Below are 26,402 nucleotides of genomic sequence, written 5' to 3' on the forward strand. Positions count from 1 at the left end.
CCGGGCTTTCCTCACGCAGAAGATGTTGGTGTACTTGTGGGGGTTCCTGTACAGCAACTACGTTCGGTTTTGGCTGAAGTGGATCTTGAGGCTGCTGACTCGGAAGTGCGAATTGCAGCGCGTCTTCGATGGCGCGAAGGCAGGGGCGCAGCGGACGCTGAGCATAGGTAATCGTAGCATGGGTCAGTTGGAAGGGACCTTAAAGACCATCAAGTTCCAACCCCCCTGCCATGGGCAGGGACACCTCCCACCAGCCCAGGTTGCTCACAGCCCCATCCAGCCTGGCCTTGAACACCTCCAGGGATGGGGCATCCACAACTTCTCTGGGCAACCTGTTCCAGTGCCTCACCACCCTCACAGTGAAAAATTTCTTCCTAATATCTAATCTAAATCTCCCCTCTTTCAGTTTAAAACCGTTACCCCTCATCCCATTACCACCCTCCCTGATAAAGAGTCCCTCCCCATCTTTCTGTAGCCCCACTTTAGGTACTGGAAGGCCACAATAAGTTCTGCCCGAGGACCGGCTTAGATCTGTAGAAACATCACGAAAAGCAATTGTTGGAAAACAGAACCACTCCCAAGTGCAGCATGCATCCCCTGGACCACGTTTTCACTGTTCCCTTCTTCCTGAAGATTTTAAATCAGAATGCCAGGTGTAGTTTCCTTGCCTGCTTGGCTAAGATAGTTCCACTTAGCTGCAAAAAATGAATCAGAAATTTGGTATTTTCCCCCAGAGTGTCCCCATCACTTTCTGTATGTTCTTACCTTCCTGTTATTAGAAAAGCCTCACAGAACAGCCGTGAATTCATTTTTGGGGGGGAGGGAGGAAGAGTGATTAAATGAACAGTTCTGCATGGTGCAGAATTTTGATCTAAAATAGTAATTTAAGAAACTATTCATAGTTTTTGCCATTTTAACAATAGCTTGAGGAAGTGACTTTGCTTCCTTATGCTTCAGTAATAAACACAAAAACATCTCGAAGAATGGGAAAATACCAAGAGACATATTTTTGTCTTGATGGCTTTTCAAATTTGGCTTTGGTTTTGTATATATAATTCATCGATGCTTTAACAAATCCACGTCTATTTTCAGCATTGCACTTGGGGATTACAAAAAAAAAAAGAAAATCCTACGTCAGTTAAGACTTTCAGTTACCCGATACCTGTTGGTTTTAAGATTGAGTAATTTTTGATTAATTACTTGTTTAAAAGGGATGCAAAATTTTGTAATACTTACATGCCACAGGAAGACCTACTATCAGTTATTTAAAGCGACTCAGTTCAATTTAACTGTGACAATTACTTTTTTTTTTTTTTTGTATTGCAGAACATTCACTGGAATCATCAAAGAATAAGGTAAAAGAAACTAGAGATTAATAAAACCTTTCAGAGACAGATCCCAGAAAAGAAGATGTGCATTTACTTTTTGAGGGTGGAGGAAAGTAGAGGAATAAAAGGCAGAGAGGAGAGAACAGCGTTTTGGGTTCTGTATGCTAGGGTTAGTCAAGGTTCCTCAAAAATAACCCCACCTCCCTTCAAGCGTGTCCATCTCTCTGAAGGAGAGATGCTCTTTAGCATCTCTTTAGCAGCAAGTCAGACGGGCTGTTACACAGAGCTTCTGTTCTTGGAGAGGGTCCGTTCTCCCTGTCACAACAATCTCTTTTGCTGTTTTTGTGGAAACCAGAGGTGTGGTACAGGTAAACGATATGGATAAAGTGATTAAAAGCAGCATATGCAACAACGTCTTTGGATAAAGTGATTAAAAGCAGCATATGCAACAACGTCTTTGGATAAAGTGATTAAAAGCAGCATATGCAACAACGTCTTTGGATAAAGTGATTAAAAGCAGCATATGCAACAACGTCTTGAGTTGTTGAAAAAATGTAATGCAAGTTTGCAGGTAGACATTTAACTGTCAAGCTCGTTCTGATTGTGCTGTAGCAGTTATAAGCTAACACTTTAAACCCTCAAATTTGCATATCTTGAAAAAAAACTTTTTCTTCTTTAGACAGTGTGGGGACTTCATTCTCCCTTTTCTAGCTGATCACTGCAGTGTGATGCTGAGAGAGAATTAGTAACTGCCACAAGTATCTTTGTTGCCATAGAGCACAGTATGAGTGGGTCTTTCAGCATCTTTTAATTAAATGATTTTATCAAATGTATTAATGTTCAGTTTTAAAGAGTTAACATTTTGCTTTACTGAAATGAAGCTGCTTTGGTAGTAGCATAACTTGTATTAAAGAATGCATTGTGACCATAAAAAGTTGAGAAGACAAAGTTAAATTGTTAGAAAGTGATTTTAGGTGGGCAGCGTATAATTATCATTAGTAGTATTTGCCCCTTACTCTAGAAGGCTGCAGAGTAGCAGCATCTTAACATGGAACTTATTTTGTGTCACTCCAGCACTGAAACCTCAACTTTGTTAGTTTGCTGTCCCCTAATTCTGAAGCATTCTTTCCTTATTGATGTTTTATCAATTTTGCTACTCGATAGCTGTGTTTATTTCAAATGGATTAGGAAAACCATGTTTCAATTCAGCATTTGAAAGCAAACGAGAACTTAGACTAAGCAACTTGAGCTTTTTATATATTCTTTATGGGACTCCAGTGTAAAGACTGTCATTTACAGTCTGACAAAGTTACAAGTTATGCTTTTACGTAATTACTGCAGATCTTTTACACGCAATTTGAGCCCATTTATTGTAAACATTTGCAATAAATTGGCTGTTCTCCTTTTGTAGTAAAGAATACATACATGGCAGGTACACAGAAGCTGAGAAATAAGAATGAAATAGATGATAGATTTGTGCATTCCTCATGAGGTCTTTTACTGTGTTAACTTCCTAGGTTTTAAGAAATGCTGTACATGCTGAGGAAGCTGAAGTGGAGAAGTGTGTCAGAGATGTAATGAAAGAAAAGAAAATTGAACAGAAGGATACAGGGTATGTGTGGAACCTGAACATAAGTTCTTCGTGCCAGATAATACTGACATCTTGTCATGCTCTTGCAGTTGCTTAATCTGATACAATATTAGGCCATTCAGCATAAATGATTAGAATGAAATTAGAAAATAAGGTATGGTTATGTCCTCTTCAGTTCTAGAAAATAAATTTCAAAGTTTTAATTGACATGGATTTGGGGTAACTGCATCTCTGTCTTGCAGGTCCCTTCTGTTACTCCTTATTTGTAAGTAATATGATTATCGCACAGGTTGATTACATGACTATGTAATTGCTTAGATATATTTGAGAGAGTATAGTGATGCCTTTGCATTCATCTGCATAAGTAATTAGGAGCAGTTGAGAGGAAAAATTGTGAATAGTCAAAACTTCAAAATGAAATGCTTCTTTGTCAGAAATACTTATAGCTTCAAAGTTTCATTTCGAGACTTACAAAAAGTTTGGGGGTAGGTGAAGGTACAGGGGTCAGGATGATATACTGAGTTTTCCTGTGTCATCACAGATTTTAGCAAAGTTATTTTTGTATTTCCCTAATTTAAGTGAATAGGGCCTGACTCCGCAGTACTGGAATTGGCTAGAGTCTTTTTTTTAAGTAGAAATAAGATTCATGTAGTTTGAAAGGTAAACATAAAGGATGTCATAATTCTAGTGTTTATGTTACATTAACATAAGGAAGGTCTTATCTGGTAGTTCAAGCAAGAATTTATGGATAACTACACCTCTTTATAGCTTCTGTGTGTGGTGTTTTGTTATTATTTCAGGTTTAAGACAAATCTGCATATATCCTTACTGCAGATATCAGGTTATAAAAAACTTTATTTGAACGTGGAAAATCTGAGGAAGGTCCCGTATGATTCGGATAACGAAGAACACGAGGAACAGTTAATTGAGGTGAAAATAATCTTTTAAATACAAAAGCTGTTTGTTTGTTTTCCCCCTCCACGTCCAACTGCTTGAATGAACTGAGTTTATTGATAGTATTCTTACCAGCTGGCCTATTTAAAGCTCTTTTCTACTTGTGAACTGCTAAGCCGTTATAGAAGTGACACATTAAAATACAACATCAAAGCAAAACAAATTAGTAAACTAGAGTTACTTGCACTGGGATTATTTCTTGTGATACCAGACATAGCAACATGTAAGTAGCAAAAAAATGTTGTAACGGGTCACCGAAGCATCCTAACTAAGAAGATACTGAACCTTATGAACATGTCTAACTTTGTAAACCAGTAATTACTAAATAAGAAGAGACACCCGTGTTTTCTTATTACTGCATCCCAGTCAATGTCAAAGAGGATAGTTTAATGCTGGAAGATAAAAACTATCAGTAATGGATTTTAGATAACAATAAATAATAGCAAGCAAATACTATAATACTGCTTGAGGCTTTTTTAAATAGGTTCTACTGTGCAAATATATTAGCATGTCATTTTCTTAGCATTTCATAATTATCTCAACTTGCTATGCAAATCCCAACATTGACGCGTTAAGTAAGCATTCACTGAGAATTTGTGTTTCAGTTTATAGCTGTCCTATCAGAAAATGATGCATACATTAATTTCTGAAGTGAAACAAGTCCTTGTTTGTTTAGTACTGATACAGTGGCTTTGTCCGTGAAGGGAAATCATCGCATTTAATGTTAAATGTAATCATTTTCATAATTGCTGAAGTAAGCCATTGTAGTATGACTCCAGATTGCCCCTAACGGAAAAGAACAGCATGCAGATTGTATCTTGTTGCTTGGTGAACGGTTTCTAATGTGCAGCGGCAAGCGTTCTGAATGATGTGACTTGGAATACTTTAGCAGCTGTGCATAACATGGAAGCATATTTGTGCAGCTTTGGAATTTGCTGATGCCTCATGAGAATCTGAAGGCCAGAATCACCAAGCAGTGGTGTGACATTGGCTTCCAAGGGGACGACCCCAAAACAGACTTCAGAGGAATGGGCCTGCTGGGCTTAGTGAATCTGGTGTAAGTGAAAAGAAGTATTTAATTTCTCTTGTAACCAATTTTCAGTATCTATGTATTTTCTCTAGTTAGTGCTATTTCTAATGAAGACTGAAGAGAAGCAAATAGAAATGGTGGCTTCTGTACAGTGAAAACCAGTATTTTCTAAATAAGGCAACATTTCTAGCGGCTCCACATCTGCAAACGTGTGGTTGGGTAGAGGCCAGCAAGTGAGGGGAGGAACAGAAAGTTGCCCGAGACAACTTATTTTTTTATTGTCATATTATAGATGTGGTAGGTTATAATTTAGAAAGTAACTTGTCAAAAGATTTTAAAAATCCTGAATTACTGTAATTAAAAATAAATAGGTTTGCATAAGTTTGCTAAGCTAATTTGTGGACCTGGGGGAACTTTATATTTGATGTTAAGATCACAATAATTTCAGTAATTTTTTTTTCCCTGTATTAGTTCATGTTGAATATAATTTAATTTGCTACCTTTTCCTTGGTCTTCATTTTGTACCATTTTTCAGTACCGAGCAGTATTCAGCTTTAGTTTAAAGCTACACATTTTGATATTGAATACATGATTTTTTTTAATATGATCTTAAAAAAAATAATGGAAGATTCTGTTTTAAACTGACAGGTATTTTAGTAAGCATTACACCGATGAAGCTCGTCAGATCCTTTCTCGTTCAAACCACCCAAAGCTGGGGTAAGTCTCTATATGACTTTCTCTGGCTTGTTCTGTCTAAGAGCTCATGTGAAGACTGCCAAGTATGTGTCCTGAAAATAAAGAGGAAAATATTTGTGTTTTTTTCCATTAAAGGATGAAAAAAGGGCCAAAGTAAAAAGGCATGAGAAACCAAACACAGAAATCAATTTGAAGCTGGGAACTATGTGCAGCTGTTTTTTTCCCCTGAGTAGACTTGTTGGGACAAAAATGTTGCAAAATATTGGCTTTGGTTAACACAATGAACACCTTTAACATCTTAGTTAGCTTTATTTTTAATAGGCTTAGATTAGATTTAGAAATGAATACTTACTTTTCGTCTCCTTACTGATCCTGCGTTGGGATCCCTTTTTTTGCTAGGTTTCTGTTCTGTAATAAGTATATACAAATATATGTTTGTTGTTGTTCAGCTTTGCATATTAAAAGATTGAGCTCATTTTACAGGGAAATATACTCTAGAACCAGTCAGATACAGAGGAGAGCTGGTAAATCTGCATATATCACCTGGTCCATCTAGTCCCCAAGTTAATTCAATCACCTACCAAGAATGGGAGGCTTTCATGGCCTCAATTGTAAATAATATTACCTTGCGAAACTAGGTCATGAATGGGATATCAGAGACATTTAGATCACTTAAATACCCACATCATTGACACAAAAGAATTCTGCCCCCCACCCCCTTCTCCCAGAAACACTTGTTTTAACAGTCCTTTATGAATTTCGGTTGTGGTTCTTTCTATACCATGCAACAGAAAACCAGACTTCTTTCAGCTTGAAGAACAGGTTGAGGTGGCCTTTCCATTTATACTGCAAGAATGTTTTTGATGTTCGATTTCTAATATTCCAGCAGATTTAATGATGTCAAATGAGCAAACTGAGGTCAATGTTCATTAGCCTTACCATCTCATTATTGCCTAAAGGAGGCATTTGCCATACTAGCGTATAGAAAACTAGTATTTTTAAATAACTTTTACATGGTTGGATGCACCAGGGAATGGAAAGAGCGGTCTGTAGGCCGGACTCGGCTTGTCAAAAAATATCATAGCAAAAGTTGACTTTTACAGTTAGCCTAATGCAGACTGTTGCAGGGAAGCTTTTAAGTCCTTCGATCCACAAGGTAAAACGTGACCTGTTATTGGTGTTGCAGATATTCGTATGCAATAGTTGGAATCAATCTGACAGAAATGGCATACAGCTTACTTAAGAATGGTGCTTTAAAGTCTCATCTGTACAACATGGTCTCTGGATCGCCGCAGATGGAGCACTTCCATCAGTTTTACTGTAAGTATCTGCAGCTTCTTCCGTACAGAGTACCAGAGGAAGGCCTACAATGTAGAGTGCGTCTCCACTCTCTTGAGCAAGCCATTTGTCTTCTGAATCAGGTATTGGAAATGCACCTGATGCTTAAATGTTGTGCAACAGAAATGTATGTTTAAGGGATAAATTTGCATGGCTTTCTATATATTAGAGACTACAGTCTGAAAATGCAGTATTTGCAGATTATTTTTTTTTATTATTTTATTCATTATTACAGTGTCCAAAACCTTGTTGACCGGGATGGAACACTCCCTGTTTTAAGGGATTGAATAGAGTCTAAAGGATCATTCTAAGTCTAGCTAGATCAGGCAGATTATCGTGAAGGTCATTTTTGTAGATCAGTATTTTTATTTTCTTCACAGGTTATCTGGTTTATGAGTTTGACAAGTTCTGGTTTGAAGAAGAACCAGAAAGCATTATGCACTTCAACCAATACAGAGAGAAATTCCATGAAAAAATTAAGGGACTCTTACTGCATTGTGATGTGATACTAACCTTGCAAAATACAAAGAAACCTTAACTCCTCTGCAGTCTACTAGGTTCTGCATCAAAAATGGAATTATGCATTTGGATGGAAGTTTTGCGTGTTTCACCAAAAACGGTTTCATGATAGAACTTTTTTTTTTTACATTTAAAAAAAAAAATCAAAATTCAGTTAAGAAAGCTTGGACAATCAACCTCTGTTTACAGGTCTTTATATGCTATTCTCCAAAGGACAGCTTTTTTTTAAAAAAAAAACCACAAAAACAAACAAAAAATCATCAACATAAAATACAACCCACAAATCTCAAGAGCCTCTGGATCACTTGCTTTCACAATTTCTTTTATACTTCTTGGTGCAGGAACACAAGGCAGGTATTTATGCTGCATCATGATTTCCATGAATAGGTTTGACTGTTAATTGTCTTTTAAAAAACTTCTTTTAGTTGAAATTACTCTGGTTTTAGACTATTTGCGTTCTTGTTCTGTACATGTAGTCGATCATTCACTCAATGTTAAGTTTGTCTGTAATGAAGAGGTCCGTGAAGGGGTTGTATTAGTTGCTTATGATTCTGGAGAAGAGGCTTAATCCACTGACATACTTACTAGAAATTACTTCTGACTAAGGAAGGTTTTTTTATCCATGGATTTGTACCAGCAAATTCCTATGCTTGGAAAAAGCTTAGTTTGCAAACAAACAAAAAGAACCACAAATCATCAGTGTGAGGATCAGATCCTCAGTCTAAAGCTACTCGTTCTAAAAATATTCCTACCGTAAAAACGTTCAATTCTTTCTAATCGGACTTTAGCTGCTCAGGCTGCTTGACTTTGTATCTATTGTCAGTCCTTTCTTTTAGCAGCTAATGGGGTATTCTCAGTGAAAGTACAAGAGAGTTAGTTTAGCCCTTTGATAAAGTTTACTCGTTAAAAACCTCTATTGCAGCTGCAATCCCTATTTTGTGAAAATAAATTCACACCTGAGGTACAACTCTCTAACAAAGATATATTTTCCATGGAAGGGATGCAACTGCAACATGTTCCTTAATCTTGGAATCCTCAGACAATCTAGTCCATAGGACTACATATCTATATTGTGACTAATTATTGCTTAAAGCAACTTTAAACAGATTTGGTATGACCATCACTTCATTTTCTAAAACCTACTATATAAGTGCCTTCTGCTTTATTCAATCAGTGTTTTATTTTGATTCTGTAACCAGATCATAGCCTTAGAAGCTTGAGTTATTTGGGAGATTCTTTCAGTATATACCTAAATAGCACACAGTGGCACAAAATTTGTATGCTAATAGAAGCTTTCATGCTCTTTTTTTTTTTTTTTTTAATCATCTCAGGTAAATTAGTTAACATCTAGACCTGATGTCCCTGAGTCACAAACACCTCAGGATACCATTTAGGTTTCCCTGTTGGTACAGGGAAGGGCAGGGGAAACTGTTGCTCTCTCTTAACTTTTACTACGAGAGTGCAGGAGCAACTTCCTGAACAGTAGAAATATTGAACACGAGAAGAAAAAAAACCCACAAACCCCTTTTTGTAATGAGTGACATTACACTACATAAGTATTACATGTATTATTATAATATGTAGTACTACATCTCCTTGGAGATAATCAAAACCCAAGTGGACATGGTCCTAAGCAGCCTGCTTTAGGTGACCCTGCCTTGGGTGGGGGGTTGGACTAGTTGATCCCCAGAGGTGCCTTTCCACCTCGGTAATTCTGTGAGTCTGTGTTGTGTAACTAGTGACGTCTTGCACTGCATCCACCCAATTGCTATTGATCCCCTAGATGCTGGTGGTCTCTTATTTGTGGGAAAGCTCCTGCTGAGGGTAGACAGTATATATAGGAGGTAACGCAGTTCTGTTTTCTCTTTATGATACCTTAGATAAGAATTGCTTAACTCTCATCTCTAAGTTTAACACGTGCAGGGTGGTATCTACGGTTATGCCATGGCTTGTGAGCTGAACTGAGTAGATGAGATACACAACTGACCACAGGAAGCCTACTTCTTTTCCTGCTCCCAGGTACTTGGGTCCTGTAATTCTCACCACTGAAAAACCTCAGATCCTGTGGAGGGTGTTCTGGGATTTAGGTCCTGCAGCAGAGCTCCATTTCTCTGACTCTTGTAGATATGAGACATTCCTAAAATCTGAGGAAGGAAGTGGAAAGCGGACTCTCTCCTGGTGGCTGAGAGGTTAGTTACCTGTTACCTTCTAGCCCCAGCTTCTGTCACATTTGTCTTCCTTCATTACTATTTTTTGCTACTGCTTGTAGATCTCCCTTGCAAGCAACATGAGGCTGACTTTTTGAATTTCAGAAGTGATGCCAGTATGTTTAGCAGCAGCAGCAAAGGGGATCCCATTCTTTATTTTCATTTACTGCTTGCTAGCAAGTAACAAAATTGCTTGAGCCACCTAACACACTCCAGTGTCTGCAAACTACCTTTTTTTTTTTTTGGCAATAATTGCAAAAATCATCTACACCCTCCTCTTTCCAGCCTTGAAACTTTCACTGGGCTCCTTGTTCACTTGCAGACTGACACTTGACCTCTGCCGAGGCTTTTAAAGCCCAACCATGAAGTTTCAGATTTGCTATCACACACCTAAGACATTTTAATGTAGAACGGAAATTGAGCCCAATGTGAGATGCATCTTCATTAGCTGCTTTTTTTTTTCTTTTTTAAATCAAAGTGTGAGCTGGGAGCAAACTGGCAGTATACAAGGAGAAAAAGTAAACCTAAACATCATCAGATGAGTGAGATATATGGGAATGCATTAGTTTGCATGTAATAATTAAGGTGAATGTTTATGTTAGGCTCCAATACACCTTCCTAGTAAACGGTTAGAATTTGCATGTAGTTTTGTACGATCAAGTAGCCCAGTCCTTCTGTCTAGGAGTCCCCCGCTATATGTAGACTAGTACTGGGTGTCCCTGTTTTGCACCAGTGGTAGGCTAATTATATTACGGTGGTAGCTAGAAAATATATGGAAAAAGGTAAATTTGTGTTTAGGGAAGAACAATGTTACTAGTCAGCGGTACTTTATACTAACTCTGTTGTAGGGTGACAGTTTTAAGTTCTGGAAGATTCCAAATGGAGGTAGGGCACCTTTCTGCACGTTGATCTAATCAATTTGTTTAACATCAGAATTTGTTGCTCATGCTTTATGCTAAGAGTCTTAAAACCTTGGTAAATTCTCGTTATTTATTAACTGTCATGTTTTAAAGTATGTATTATCTTATTAGAACTTGCAAGTACTGTTAGTTTTCTAACTTGCTGCCTCTTTAAAGCATTCACTATGTGAAAGCTCATATGCAATAGCAACTTTAGAAAAAAAAAATATCTAAAACTGAAGACAACAAGGTGGTTCTCTACATTTTATGTTGTTGTTCCTGTAGCAACTTAACAAACTACCTCCACTTTTGTTTAGTGTATGCTTGCAACATGGTGCCACTACATGAACAAATTAATCTGAAGACAGTAGAAGTTTACCACAAGCAAAAGTAAAATCTAGTCTTTCAATAAGTAAACACATTGCTTTGTAAGTAACCAACTTGGTTGGAAAACAATTTGAAGACAGTGCTACTTAGGAGGAAAGAAACTGAGAACGTTTTTAAACTGGTTGTGCTTCTGTCATCTGATACAGCAGCGTAAGGAATAGGGCATTTTGCCCTAAAGGACAATAGGTAAAGGGGCCGATTTAAGCATCTCAGCTAGTGTGGGATTTCCACTCTTTGAAAAACAAAACAGAAAATACAAACAAAAAATTAAACACAGACATACAAAGCCCCAAGCATTCATTTTCCAGATTTCCTATCCTAGTTTAAATAAAAAACATTTTACAAAAAAATACTGGTTAACCTTGTTTTAAGAATTATCGTGATGAAAAAGTTCGTATTTAGTTAGGTGGGAGTTCAGTAGTCAGTATTCTTGAAAATACTGCTAGTGAGTGCGTGGTAAAGATGTAACCCGTTGTTTCTTTCTGTCACACTCATTTTGTGTTGCTGTAGTACAATGGTGATCAATCTGTGGACTGATGTTTCTTGTGCCAGTCTGTATATTGTCTTTCTCTAGGGAAGAAAAAAAAACAGCCCAAGACAGCTCGGGGGCAGTTTCTTCTTATCACACTGTGCTTAGGTAGCTGCGTACTAATAGAAGTTTCTGTTTACCACAGTATAGAAGCAATAATGTAACCCGTGATGTCTGTGTAATGGAAAGAGATGTTTACAATGGTAGCGAATAAAGAACGAGTTATTCCCAAATATTGTCAACATTAGTGTGTTAAGGCCTGCTAGAAAATGTAACAATTTCCAGTTAGCCACACTCTCAGTTCATCCACGTGCACTGTGATATGAGAGAAAGCTTTAGCCCATCTTTCTTTTTTTGCTTTTTGAGAGGGTGGGATTATTTTTATGTTTGGGTTTTTTGGGGGTTTGTTGTGGGTTTTTTTTCCCCCCTCCAGCTCTGAGAACTTTAGAAGTGTCTACAGTTCTCATACTGGGCTTGCATTTGCGCCTAGGAAAGGCATTATTAGGAAATAACGCTAATGCGTTATTAAAAAAATTAAAACTTCAAATAGTTAGCAACAGAACACGTGTGTGTATGGAAGCTGAACTGGAAAACACAACAGGAGCTGGAACAACGGCTGGCTGGCTCCCATACCTTTTCTAGTTTTTACATCATGTGTACCTTAAACACCAGAAGAAACAAATAAGATATAAATCTGGGAGATACATACAAAAAGCGTTTGTTTTTAACTCTCAAGATTAGTCTGATACTATGTAGTCTGATACATGCTTACACGCAACTCCCCCTGACCTCATACATCTGTTGTAACAGGAAATTGGGCAATGGGAGAGCCCGGGTTTGACACGCATTATGAATGTGTGTGCTTTATGGCCTTTAACACTCCCTCACTGCCCCGACCTTCGTCAACCTGGGCTTCCTAACTGAAGCCACCACCAGGGTGTATGGCACAGACAGAGGGCACTAGGATGAAGAAAAGCTCTCTGTTGGGCCAGTTGAGGGGCTTCGCAGCCATCCTCTCCCTTCGTTCCATACCTGACCTGAAAGGTAGCGGCATCCCTTCTCTCAAATTCTTTTGGTCCATACCACAGAAAGGAGACCTCACTTCCCTGATGTATAGCATATACGAAAAGCATACTGGGTTGGCAGGAGGCAGAGAGGAGTTTTGCTGAGTTTCTTGAGCTACAGCACTACATTGCTCTCTTCAGTGACGGACCAGCATTTAGATTATGGAATGTAAGAGAATATTACAGGGGTAGGCTGCCGTACTCTGCTGCAAGGGGTAGGCGTAGAGATTTATTACTGCTTTATGTCAGTTGCTCTTGAAATCTTCACTAAAAGAAGCTCTGTTTTAAGCTTAAAAAAACCCAAAACATCAAAAATAAACAAACAAAAAAACCCCAACAAAACAAAAGCCCAACCAAAACCCCCAAAACCACAAGGATTTTGTTTGAAGGACCTGGAAGTTAACTCTTGGAGTCAACTCAAAGTGCAAGCGTTTTTGTTCAGGAGAGCAAAACTCCAGGAACAAAACTAAGATTTGTAGAACTTGGGAGAACTTTTCTGGAGAAAGAAACCTTGATATGTTTTAATGTCTTTTTTTCTTTTATTTTTTTAACCAAGAAAACACTTTTACCTCTGTATCTTCTATCATGCTTTCATCTCCATGCAAACTACGTCAAGTAATTTACTTGTTTTTTCAGTTCCATTTGTATTTCTCAGGTAGGCTTTGCTTCTATTCCTGAATTTTGCAGACCAAATGCTTCTATTCATGTACCAAAGCGCCACTACATGAGAGCTACAAGATCTCACCTGTAGTAATTTTTAGTTCTTCGGAAGGATAGAACAGGCCCTGCGCTACAGAAACATCCCACTCCTCCAAACCCCTAATGTCAAGTTGGTCAGTTATGCAAATACCAGTTATTTTAGAAAATGAGATGAGGAAGCAGCTATTCAGGAAATTTAAATTGAAACATTGAGTACTGCAGAAAAGGGAAGAACCAGAATTAAATTATCTTCTGATGTGACACGCTTTGAGATGTTATCTGCCACCATTTATTGGGAGCATCTTGCCCTGCAGTTAAGACTAACGTCCTGTAGTTCATCCCTTGTGTTCCCAGCACTGAAATGCTCCTACACAGCAACCAGCATGTGTCACACATTTCTGTTATTAGCCATAATCCTACGTAATGTTCGCTGCCACAGTTCTAATTATTAGCTGTTGGGCTAATTTGTGTTTTCACTATTGAATAAATCAGCATTTTAAATGAGCATTAAAAGTCACAGTTGCCACTTGAAGTGGCATACACATAAGATTTGACTCAAGACTATCTTCTAATGAAAAGAAACAGAAATAGCATAAAAGAAATGTTTTTCTCCAACCAGAGGATAAGGCTCAGTAACAGACGCGACTGCTTTACTTTCATTCTTGCTATCACATTATGCCTCGGTGTGTATCTGCACCAGTGAGCTCCAGGCACGGGCCAGCTGTCTCCCGCAGCATCGGGCGTTGATGCTGGGTCCGAAGGAAGGCCCCGGGCATGGGAACCCGCTGCTCCGGCTAAGAAAAAGGCTGGGATGCCAAGGCACCACCGTAGGCTGAGCTCACCTACCAACCCATATGCTATTCCTCAGTATTTCCTCTTTTTCCCCCCCGAGATGTTTTAGTCTAAGCCCGACAAGGCCATTTTTCTTACAAAAATGTATAGAACAGCATCAAGTATTTTTTACAGTTAATATTTCACTTCTGATAAAAGGCATCTTCTAGCTACAGCATACCTCATTATTACTGAATCACCAAGAACTGGAACAGACAAGAGATTATGATTAAGTTGCTCGCATGGATGCCAGAAGTTTGGAGAGTAACAGCACTGGAACTCATCATCGTGCACCCAACCCAAGCTGGTGGGGACTTGGGAAGAGCTGTGCTCCCCGCCTGTACTACACTGGTACAGCCACAGGTGCCTTCTCCCATCTATTGCTTTTCCATTTAGACAGGTTGTGGGCTTACACTGCTTACGCACCAGCTTCGTTTTGTTGCTCTAAGTAACCTGATGGAATTTAAACTCTTCCAAACAGTTTGTTGGTTTCCGTATCACACCTACTGTCGAGAGACCAAATTACCGTTTTCAAAATGGTGCTGCAAGATTAATAACCCTGCATCAGGAGGGATCCAGAAGCTTGGAGAGCTGAGGAACCAGAGCCGGCAGCACAGCTTCCCAAGCAAAAGTTCTTCTCTTCGCTTGATCAACTGCTTGAAGGCTATTCCTTTCTCTCCCACAGCCCCCTTACATGCCACACCTTATATACCATACCAGTCTCTACCATCTTAGTATACAACACAACACCTGACATATGACATCTACTATAACAGAAGCTCCAGCGTCACTCTGTGAGAGCCCCTAAGGTGCTTTTCTCTTTACTACAGTTTTGATGTCAAGTTTTCAGTAGGTTTAATACATCCCATAACAAGCTTTCTGTCTGCTTGCCCACATCTCGTGTAACACAAACCTTTACAAGTCTCAAAACACAACCCTCAGCTCTAATGACGTCTGGAATGCAGGAGCTGTAAGATGCTGCAGTGAAGGAAATAAGCACCCTTGAACTTTCATATACTATCAGCATCTGAATAAGTTGAAAGAGATTGGAAGAAAACTTGAGAAGAATGTTTGTTTTTTTTAAATTAAGAGGTTGTTTTGTTGTTTTTTTTTTAAATAGAGAAGCTCTATATAATAAGCTCTCACTCCTCCATCATCTCTTGCCTGTCTCTTGGCAGGCAGGCAGTGCCCTGCTGCCAGCAGGCTCTTACCAAGCTAGAAAAGCAGCACATGTCAGCGTCCACTGACAGATTTCGGCTCTGAAGAAGAAAAAAATAGATGTTTTTTTTCTTTTTCCAGCTGTGAGACTAACAGCCTGAACAAAACTTTACAGCTCAGATTAAAGAGACTCTATCTGAAAGCACACAAAAGACAAGACACAGGCACTTCTAAAGCCATACCAACTTGCTTGTGTAGCATAACTATGCCTACAGATAAGACTTTAAAAAATATTCACTCACGTTTTGTCGAAGGTTTCACATCACCAAATGCTGCTCAGTTGAACTCCTGTCGATCGTCTCTCATCAGCTCCCACCCAGCTACTAAAGAACAGGTCACAGGAGAGCTTGTCATCAAACAGGCAACTGCCAGGTGGCCATTTGGTGTGGCCCTGATCAGGTGAGCAGCCTCACCCAAAAAATCAGGAGAAAGTCAGCTCACCTGGTTGCTACCTACAGCAAAGCCATTCTTAAAGATGCCCTGGATTACGCTTAGGAGTTTTGGTGAGGTGATCAGGACCATAAGGAAGGCTGCTGGAGCAAAACAAAAAGAAGATGCCTTGTAAAGTGGCTCCTGAACCAGAGTTCCGCTTACGGATGCCTCTTCTTGTTACAGGAGCTGTAAGAGCAAAATAATTTTCATGATGCGTTGTACCCCCAGCCCTGCAGGTGGGGTGTGGAGCAAAGCCGAGAAGCCCTTTTCAGATAAAGACATGTTTTTCAGGGGTGGTCTGTGCATTTCTAGAGGTGTGTGGAAGATTGCCGATAGGCTTAAATTCACTTTACCAGGACAGACACCTAAACCCCAAATATTTTAGGGATCTGCAAACTTGAAAAGGTCAACAGTCCGTTTAAGGATGTTAACCCTTAGTGCTGAAGACTTCTGTAATAACTTATTCAGCTGCCAGGTATTACAATAAAGCACTCTGCTTGGCCTTGGCATCTTAAGTTAAAACAAAGTCACATTCTTCAAAATGGAGATTCAAAAGAATATCATTATTTGATACACATTAACCCATCCACATAGTCTCATATGCAGAAAGACTGTATTGCTTTTCCATACTGTTATATGTAGTCTACATATGGCTAAATTATAAAGGAGAGAACTCTACTCCCAACAAAAGAAAAAAACAATCAACAGTAAACTGCCTGAGACAAGGGATGTATGAGCACTGCTCAGAAATTAACAGCTGTATTTTATAAATTAACTTTATATACACACAAATAGATGGTAAGTTTCAAAAATGTAATTCACTGAATAGAGCACATCCATGCCTGTTCTGTCACTGCCGTGGTTTTTGAGGCTGACATCTCAGCTTACCACTACCCTGTAAAAAACATTCTACTACATGAAGCCTTAAAAGCATGCCTAAGGAGCTACAGCGAGGCACAGATGGGTCATAAAATATCTGGGGGTCTTAAAAAGTAGTAACAACTGTTGTCACCAAATGCAAGCATAGCAGGGAAAACTGTTTAATGAAATCGGGTATGTGAGCAAAACTTGCATGCACTGCTTGTTGCAGATGAAATGAAACACATTCAAGTGTTAAACAAAGCCAGGCATGGAAAAACCCCAAATGTTTTTGTTCTGAAATCTGGTGTTGAATATCCAAAGTCATTTGTCTGTGTAATGAACCACCATCACCTGCTTTTCCCTCTAGCATGACTTTAATAGTTAAAAATCAAATCTGTGCAGAGTGTACTTTATTTGTTCACATTACCTATTTGTGGTTAAAAACCACTTTGACTGACAGTAAAGCATTCTTTTAAAACAAAAGAATTAAACATAGCTTCTGCTAAAAAAATCTGCAAGTTACATGGATGCAATATACAGGAGTATAAAAAAAATCAACAGTATTCTACAGAAAATATTCTCAAAACAGCAAATAAAGATTAGGCATGTAGGCGTGATCCTGAACTGAACAAATATGAATTAAAAAACAGCTAACAAAATTTAAAAAAACCCATCCTGATTATCTGTATAAAAGAAGCAAGGATTCAAAGTGCAGGTGCTCCAGTTTTCATTTTAACATATTATTCAGTAAGTTGATACAGGATACTATTCATTATATATAAAGTGACAGTGTTCTCAGTAAGACTTAAACATTCAGTTACATTATCTTGCAGGTTTTCTTCATTACTGCTACTTTACACTGTTGTATATGAAGACTTATGCAATACAGGTTTTTATTTTCTTAATCTAACAAGGATATAATAGGTTGGTGGTAAAGGTTAGTTTTAAGAGCTAAGCTATATATGCTGTAGATCCAGCCTTAGAAGTATATATATATATATTTATTTATCTTTTTAACTTTTAAAAACAGCTTTCAATTTTTAAAAAGAGACTCTACCAATCTGTTCTGGGACCTGCATATGCTGTCTTTGGAGCACACCAGCAAAGCTTCCAAGTCTGCTGGTTAGGAATACAGCTCCAGGCAGGGTCATGCTGGAGATCTTTCCCTGGTGGCCACAGCTGGCAAAGGGCTTTTTCTCTGCTGGGTTTGGTGCAGCCAGAGGCCGCTGAACCCAGGGAAATGGGCTCTGCCTTCTGTTGGAGCAGAAATCATCACAGTTAACCACATTTGCCGGATGTGCCTGCCAGTGAGGCTCGGGATGGACTTCTCCATCTCCATTTGAGCGTATCAGTCTCAAGCAGAGGAAGTCAGGAGCCAGGCAGGGGTCACTGAAAGGATCTTTCATATAATCAAAAAAAAAAAAAAATTGAAACAGATGTGAAAACCCATTATCCTTTTTGAAAAAAGAAAAGTTATATGAAATAAAATTATCCTTCAGGGATGTTGCCTGGAACTTAATTTCACCTGAGGTCCTATTCAGGTTGCCAGTGTCCCTTTAAATTTTAACTACTTCCCATTTTGTTAATTTTTTTCCCCAAGAGTCAGATGTCTATATAATGTCTATTTTAAAAACGCACATAAATATTGGCATTAAGTTTACATTTAGAAATTAAGAACTAATCTTTACCATTTTATATTGACAGCAAGGTTAATAATACACACACTTCACCGACAACTGTTATTTTTTTCTGTATTTTGAATAAAATTTGCATTTGTGTAACATTTCCCACAGAAAGAGTGATTATACTTCAAGATAATTAAGTTTGCACCCCAACATTTTCACATTAGTGAAAACAACCATGTTTTGAAAATACCAGGGCCTGTGCCAGGCACCAATAAATACAGAATAAAAAAAATAAATAAAAAAAACCCGACTGCCTTTTATCCCGACATAGTCGAGATTTCATAGTCGCTGGCTGAGGTTATTGGTTTACCCATCATCCTTACGTTTTTAGCGTTAGTAATCCTAGCCATCATGGACACAGGCTTGTCAAAGTACCTAACCAGCGCTGGCTCAGTCAAAAGGGAGGCTAAAAATTGTTCGAAGGTAATGGCCCAGTCTCTGTCAATGCTCGTGCTTCTGCGAAGAGAAGCGCTGTGGTTGCTCCGTACCAAAACGGTGTCTTCACCGATGTCCTCGCAGTGCAGCTTCTCTTCTTCATGCGAACCTGCACTCAGTACCGAGTAGGAGGACATCGAACTATCATCTTTTGTATCGTCATCGGAAATGAGCATGGAAGAACAGGCTCCGTTGTCCCTGGGCGAAGAGTCTTCGAGCTTGATGTCTTCCATCTGCATGCCCAGGGCGCTGTCGGTGCAAACGGCCTCCTCATCGTTGGTGACGAGGCCGCTTTGGAACGGCTTGTGCTGTTCAAGAGGGTACTGCTGGTGCTCTTTCTTCGGAAACAGCTCGCTCTGAATAGTTTTGCTGCAGTTGTTACCGCTGCCATCTGCCTCTTTTGTGGGCTGCACACTGAAGAGCTTACCAACCTCACCTATCTCCAAAAGCAAGCTTGTCACAGCAGCGGTAGCGTGGTACAGATCTTGTTCGTTGGGGTCTTCGCTGAACATATTGTACATTGTCTTGCAGAGTTCAATGAACTGTCCCTAAATACAGAGGGAGGAAACATCAATGAGATGGCAGGAAACAAATCAGACTGAGATCTACTAAATCAGTTTAAAAAGTCTGGAATGGCAGTATGACACATTAGTTTACGTGATTAAAGTGAAATTGGAATCTAGGTGCAGTCTAGAAAGCATTTTCTACGACTAGGCAGCCAGGTGCGTTGCCCCTCTCAAAGCTATTCAGAATAAACTGTTGGATGTTTCTTCCAACATACGACAAATTTCTTTCTCTGCAGCCACAGGAGGGCAACAGAGGGTGAGCGCGGAGACACTTAGCATTCATTTTGCTGGATATATTCCTGTAGGAATGATGCTAAGTATAACTAGGGGTCTGATAAAACTAATGAGAAGTAATGAAAAATGAAATAAGAGACCCGCAGCACTCTTTTAATTGACAGTGGTATTTAATCAGATGCGAGCCTTTTGGAATTCAAAATTAATGAATTAAATAGGAAGGAGATTTGCTTAGGGCTACCTTAAGTAAGCGGCACTGTTCTACAGAGAATAAACCTTCCCTATATGCTCCGGAGGAAACATCTGTCCCAATGGGTCTCCTCCTCCTTAGCAGCTGTGGATCTAAGGGGAATGAGACTGACAGTATAAATTACAAAATATGAAATGCTTCTTTCAGGTAATGTGTATCGGACATTATGAGATAGCTGGTGATATCAGTGTCGTATCTCCCTTTGTCTGGAGATCAAAATAAAATGTTATCATTCCTGTATGCGTGTATCTCATTTTTAGGGTGTTTTGGGAGCTGAATGCCAGTTACAGTGTGTTGAAAACAACTAACTCCTGTAATTAGCTGATTGCTGCTCTGGTAAAAAAAGTACCTGCCTCAAAATAAGACCTTTGTTCAGTGTTAATGTATTGAATGTTTATAGGTATGTGAAAAAAATTCAAAGTTAATGAAAAATAAGTAAGTGTCAGCAGAAGTACCTGATTCAGTTTGGGCAAGTCCTTTGCGTTTTTTGCTTTGGATTTATTCTCTTGGCTCCACATTCTCAGATAATTTCGATTCTCTTGTGAGCTCTTCTTGCCTATTGTCAACAAATTACCCAGAGATGCAGGGAAGTCCATGAAGAAACCTTAAATTAATACTTTTTTTTTCCATTTTCAAAAGGAGCATCTTTACAAGAAGTGAAAGATGTAATTCAAAGGGAGACACCATGCATACCTTTGTCTGTTTTCAGACTCACTGTAACAAACCCATCATCTACTCCTTGTTTGTTCCTGCTGTCTAGGCCAACAACTAGGAAGTGGAGGGGCGGGGGAAGAGAGACATCAGTGTGGTTTCAGATAAATACATACTTTTCACGTGTACAGTGCAAAATAAAATGTTTACACTGCAGAAAATGCAGAGTAAAAAGGATATGATGATTTTTGCTTATTCTTAAATCTGCTGACAAATTCTGTATAATTAATAATATAAACACTAAGACAGGGACCATCTTAGGTTTTGTTTGTGTAGTACAATGATTAGCCCCTGTTACCACAACACAAACAGCTTCTAGCATGATATATGTTTGGTGATTATATTAGTGCATCTTCTTTTGTCTATCAGGACTTAAAATTGCCATCCTTAGTCTATTAATTCTTATCTGTATTTTCAAACAACCTTCCTTACCCCTGTAATCTGAAGGATGGGCAATTTTTTTCTTGAATCAGAGAGAAACTTAGCATCAAATATCTCAGGAAAGAAAATGCCATTTAAGACAACAATGATGAGACCCAGGTTCTCATTAGGGCACAAAAAGATTTCAAACTGCTGAACGACATTTTGATATATCTTTTGGCTTCAGTTTTTTAGAATATTTTAAGTTCTGATCCAAATGCATCTTGAAAGCCAATATATTTATTCTCATTCTCCACCAAGACATACATGCTGCGCTTGTCACAAAATCAGTTCCATTGCAACACACTGATGACATTGCTCTGAGAGTACTTCTGCAACGCACAATCCAGGGGGATTCTTAGTGTACACACACCTGCGCCTCTAAGGGTATCAAAATATATACAAAGACTACATACTTCTTTTTACAGAGAATACTTCACTTACAAAGTTTAATCCAATAAAAAAGCTTCCTAAAAAGACAGGTTGTCTGAAGTGCATTACCTCATCTTCTCATGCCTGAGACAAAAGATGCCTACCGTGTGTACATTCTGGGGTGATGTCTTCAAAAAAGTACTGAGTAGCTTCAAAAGCAGAGTCTGGCTCTTCTTGCTCAGGGGATGGATCTAAGCAATAGAATAAAATTCCTTCATTAAAAATTCCACCCTTTAATTAAAAACTAGAACAGATTTCCATTGATACATTTAGAATGTCAGTTTTTAGAAGTAAAAGTGTGAGGATGCGATGGGTTAGGAATCACCTCTTTTCAGCTCACAGGAGATGAACAACTGGACCTGTACTGTCTCCTCCCCGATATCCAAAACTGTCTGACTAACAAGTAGCTGTTTGCCTTCAGAGGCTGGCTTGCCTATCTTCTTCCCATGTCTGCTTCCATTAAGTTCTTCCGTGCAGCTCAGCATATGTCCTAAGCCGGGCATGAACCCTTCTTTCCTAGCTGGAAACAGCCTGTCATGATTTGGTATGAGCTTACCAGTCCCCGAATACCAGAAGCTGCATTCTTAAAAATTGATCTCTTCTGTATAGTTCAATGAAATTGTACTTTTTTGCCAGGTAAATTAGTGAATCACTCAAGCCTACCTCCAGCAAAGCCAGCTGGGAGCTATCAGGGACACATGTTCAAAGCACATGAAGGTGAATGTCCTCTCAAAGCTTTCAGATATCTTTACCAAGAGGATGTATATGTGCACAAGAGTTAAACTACTGAAACAGTTGCAACATACTTAAATCGCAGGTTCAGTGAGGGCAGCAATAGGTTCTTTATGGCACACGTGTGACAAACCAGAGAGGATTCAGTTCCAGGACATCATTTTCTTCAGGGGCAAAACTGTTTTGAGATTTTTTTCAAGCCCTCTCCACCCTAAACAGCCTTTCTCAGTTAGCAGAGTCCAACAGTTTGTGCAGCTCCCCAGAAAACACATCTATGAAACAACCTGGAGCTTCCCTCTGCAAACTGTATGGGCCCAGAGGAGAAATCAAGAAGAAACACTGGGGACAGAAACAGGTAGCCAGGGCACGCAGGAACATTTTAAGCTCGTTTCACTGTTAAATAAAGTGCATTATGGTAACAAAGGCTGAAGAAGACTGTATTTGTTATGGATGGGGGATGTCACCAACCCCAGATAAACAGGTGAGAGACACACATAAATGGCCTGTTTGTGGCTGGAGCAATAGAGGGCTGCATGGGTGCTTTCAGACTTTCCAAATCCATGCCTGGTTACAGTAGAAGCTCTCCTATTTTACTGCTGCACAAACAGCTACAGTAATTCCCACAAATCAATTTTTAATTGGGAAATCTAGTCATAAACAACTCTGCTCCAAATGTCTGTTCTCAACAAGACAACAGCTATTTTAACATCATTTACTTACCAGGCAAAACATGCATTCTATACAGTAGCTTCAGCTTCTCTGTAAGATCTCCGTGGCACGCTGCACCTAAACAGCATTACATACAGTACATTAATACTCAGCATTCAACACCATTCTATTTATTATTGCTACAATATTTCATTTTAGAAGCTGCTACGTTCACCGTGGGAAGCCCTGTATGCCCTTTACAGCCCGAGATCATAAGGCAGTCACTTGACTTCTAAGATCATATGGTCTGCAGTAGAAATAGCAAGAGAACACAGACCACCTTATCTGAATTTTGTACTTTAACCTCGGGTCCTTCATTAAAATGCTATTTTATAATGCTCAGAAATAATCTATGATCATCATCACATTACCACTCAGAAAGGCCTCCAGCTAAAAGTTAAGAAGACCTTTTTGCATGGACTTCAAACTGTCTGATCTGAGGATGCAGTAATAACATCGCATGATTTAGAACAGTAAGATACTTACCAAAAAAAGAGGGAGAAATTAAAGTAAACAGCATTTACCACAGCTTAGCCATGGGCTAAACTGATGTTCAGGCAGTACTTTCTAGTGATTTATCCACCTCAACCCCTCTTCCTTTCTGGTCTACACTCCAATGAGCTGGATGAAATCCAAGCGGTCTATTGTAGTTCCTCCTTCCAATTAACTAAATGGGTATTAGTTAATTTAAAGTACTGAAATAACCAATAATCAGACTTATTCATAAATCTTACTTGTTATGACATGTAACTCATAAACAAGTGAATTAACCTTCATTAATTAGGTTACACAGAGATTTATTTTACCTTACAGGCTACCTTGTCAACTTACCTCTGCTATGCAAACTACAAAGTGTGTCTTAGCAAATATTAACAATCACACTCTACTGTAAAGCTTAAGACTACAATAAATACAGATGTTAGGCCAAAGAACTGCATACATCTACATCAGCCACTTTGCTTTCAACTTGGTCTTTTTTAAGCACAAAACCTCCTTGTGTTCCTATTTGGTGTACCACACTGTGCAGATAATGCTTCCCCTTCTGGTGAAGCTATGCCTTAGGTTACACAGCCAGGTACCACGTGAAGTGTCCCACTGCTAAAGGCGACATGAAATCACCAAAGCACAGAATGGGCTGCAGTTCTGTGTCCTTCAGCAACGGCTAGGGATGCATTCATCAAAAAAGGATTCAGGGCACAGGATATGCGGTGACACATGTAGCCTTGTTCCTCTCCCTGTCCCCAGATGTGAAGAGAACCAAAAAAGCTCAACTGCTACTGCTTTTTGCCTGAGATGAATCTGTGTGTGCTTCCTAATGCCATGCCCTTTTCTTCCCCTCAAACTGTACAGGAATGAAGACAACACAATGTGGGACAAGTCAACCAAAGATGTTATCTAGACTCTCTCATGAGACAACCCTCTGGGTCTCCCTCAGGAGAGGTCAGAAAGTTTTACAAAGGGAAGAACAGCCTAACGGCAATTTGCAGGAACTGCCTGACAGCACTAGTGGGCTACCCAAGATCTGAGAATTGATGCTGTATTATACAATAAAAAAAAAAAAATAAATCAGGCTACATTCATAAAGACAACAGAAGAGAACGCACCTTTGGTAGATGTGCCCCTACTATGGAGAGTTAGGGAAGATCTTTGTATGGGTGGATAGCTCTGCTCAGGCCACCATTTTGACCTGCACGCAGGTCAGGGATAATTTCATAGGAAAGCCCAGAGAATTCAGTGGCCTTCTGCACAGCATCTCTGAACAGCAAAGCAGATGACTGAAGGTCTGTCAACAGCACTGTGGAGGTGGCAAGACCATTCTTAGTCCCAACCAGAAATACTCCCTCCCTGGCACTCTGGAGTCACAGACTCTGAGATGGGCCATGCCTAGGAGCACTTGAATAGGACACTTCCTTTGGGAAAGACAGCCTTGAGTAACCAGGGCCAGAGTCCAATACTGCTGTTTGGACACAGTAAGAAGAGAGAGGACAGTGCCCACAGGTCACCTCCAGAACACCCATCCTCTGACCATGCTTTCTGGGACAGTCCCAAGGAAAAGGCAACCCTGGTGAACAAATGCATCTTGCTCCAACAGAAACTATTCCTCATTTAAGAGATTTTCCTATTCAAGACATATTGGGTTGGTGAGGCAGACTGAAGCAGCTGATGTTTGTGGAATTTTTAAAAGTTCTGGGGCATGGTGAAATATGCTCAAACAAATCCCATGCTGTTTTTGTTGACTGTGTTGTCCTTGCTACCATTCATGTGCTTTTCAAACAAAGAAGGGGTCAGGAGGATTGATTTTATTTTATTTTTTAAAAAAAGTTTTCAAGCTACACCATATTTGGCTTAGTTTCTGAAAAAATGTGGTTTTGCAGAATAAGCAGTTTTGATTGTTTAGCCCATTGAAGCCCAGTGCAGTCATGTTGGCTCATAGCCACATTTGTGCATTTTACATTCCTTTCTGTTCACAGTGCTCAACACTGTTCCTTGTTCTAATATTAATCATTATTGGTTCTAAAAAATGCTGTCTCAAATGTTGTCTGGTTGGTTGTTATTAACAGCATCCTGTAAGCAAGAAGAGTAGTTAATCCATGGGATGTGTCTCAAAGCCTTTAAGCATTACCTGGCAAACAATCCCTCAGATACAATTCAGAACTGCATCATAGGAAGCACTGTTTTTTTGGGTGGTGTGAAAGGGAGGTGTGCTATCAGTTTTATTGTCAAATAGCTATTTTACACCTGTGAGAGAACAGGTGTTGTCATTGCTGTACAGAGGTTTTAATGCAAGGCTGCGTTTGGAGCCCTAATGCTTAAAAATAGTGTTACAAAGAGTTGCTAAAAGCCAGACTGGGAAACCTTTTTCTCTCTCAAAAAGAATCAAAATGTAAAGGTGGAGGAAACATCAGATTGCCATGAAATAACATATGATAGATGGCGAGATGTTGGTCACTTACAGGGAATAATTCCTGCTATATTGAAAAAAAACAGGTGGCCAACTCCTGCCTCATCTTTGCTTCTTCATGTTAATCCTGGGGCTTGCACATTCCCTTTGTTGCAATATTGACTTTCGTGTCCTGAAATCCTGCTTTTTCAAAACTTGCAGGGGCCGTAATCTCCATTAATGACATTCAGCCTCCTTATCTGACCGGCATCTCCACTCTGTCCTCTTCAGGTGACTTCCATCCCACTCTCTCTCTTAGTCTGCAGTCTTGGTTATACATTTCAGAAGTAATACAGGTAGTAACTCTCACTGCACATACTGTGAGGTGTCATACCTTCCCTCACACAGGGACACATGTATGTGGGGTGTCAGCAGACTTCTAAAGAGAAGCACTTTTATTCAGGGGCAAACAATGCTAACATCCTCACTCTATCCTTCCCCTGCCCCTTATATGTGCACACAAATTTCTCCAAAGTCTTCTTCCTGAACATCCAAGGGAGCAAATGCTGCCTCTCTCCCCTTTCCTGAGCTGGTAGCACTGACAAAATGTATAAATTCCCAACTTCCAGGGAAAGTCTAAGGACCAGATAACAAAATACAGTGTCACTGAGAGAGGAACGCTACAGAAGAACATATAAAAGACTTTCCCAAAGGAAATATACTTTAATTAGAAGTAATCACACCATTAAGCACACAAGTTCCATG

General features: G+C 39.3%; 2 protein-coding genes across 2 annotated transcripts in view; one reads left to right on the top strand and one right to left on the bottom strand.

The window, feature by feature from the left end:
• The first annotated feature begins 22 nt into the window (after nt 1-22).
• Nucleotides 23-7,673, top strand: ELMOD2 (ELMO/CED-12 domain containing 2). The gene is made up of 8 exons (XM_009894167.1): nt 23-167; nt 1,327-1,355; nt 2,846-2,940; nt 3,720-3,849; nt 4,797-4,930; nt 5,552-5,620; nt 6,786-6,919; nt 7,318-7,673. Exons 1-8 carry the CDS (start codon nt 23-25, stop codon nt 7,473-7,475), a joined length of 894 nt encoding a protein of 297 aa, XP_009892469.1. The 3' UTR covers nt 7,476-7,673.
• Nucleotides 7,674-18,525: 10,852 nt separating this feature from the next.
• The window catches only part of TBC1D9 (TBC1 domain family, member 9 (with GRAM domain)), an 82,402-nt gene continuing 74,525 nt past the window's right edge, over nt 18,526-26,402 (bottom strand). The window contains exons 19-23 of the mRNA XM_009894173.1: nt 22,769-22,834; nt 21,421-21,507; nt 20,447-20,521; nt 20,209-20,309; nt 18,526-19,251 (exon numbers count right to left, since the gene is read on the bottom strand). Of these exons, the coding sequence (XP_009892475.1) occupies nt 18,526-19,251; nt 20,209-20,309; nt 20,447-20,521; nt 21,421-21,507; nt 22,769-22,834 (1,055 nt within the window). The remainder of the gene's footprint in view (nt 19,252-20,208; nt 20,310-20,446; nt 20,522-21,420; nt 21,508-22,768; nt 22,835-26,402) is intronic.

Source organism: Charadrius vociferus, unplaced genomic scaffold (assembly GCF_000708025.1).
Source record: "Charadrius vociferus isolate BGI_N301 unplaced genomic scaffold, ASM70802v2 scaffold21, whole genome shotgun sequence".
Taxonomy (NCBI): domain Eukaryota; kingdom Metazoa; phylum Chordata; class Aves; order Charadriiformes; family Charadriidae; genus Charadrius; species Charadrius vociferus.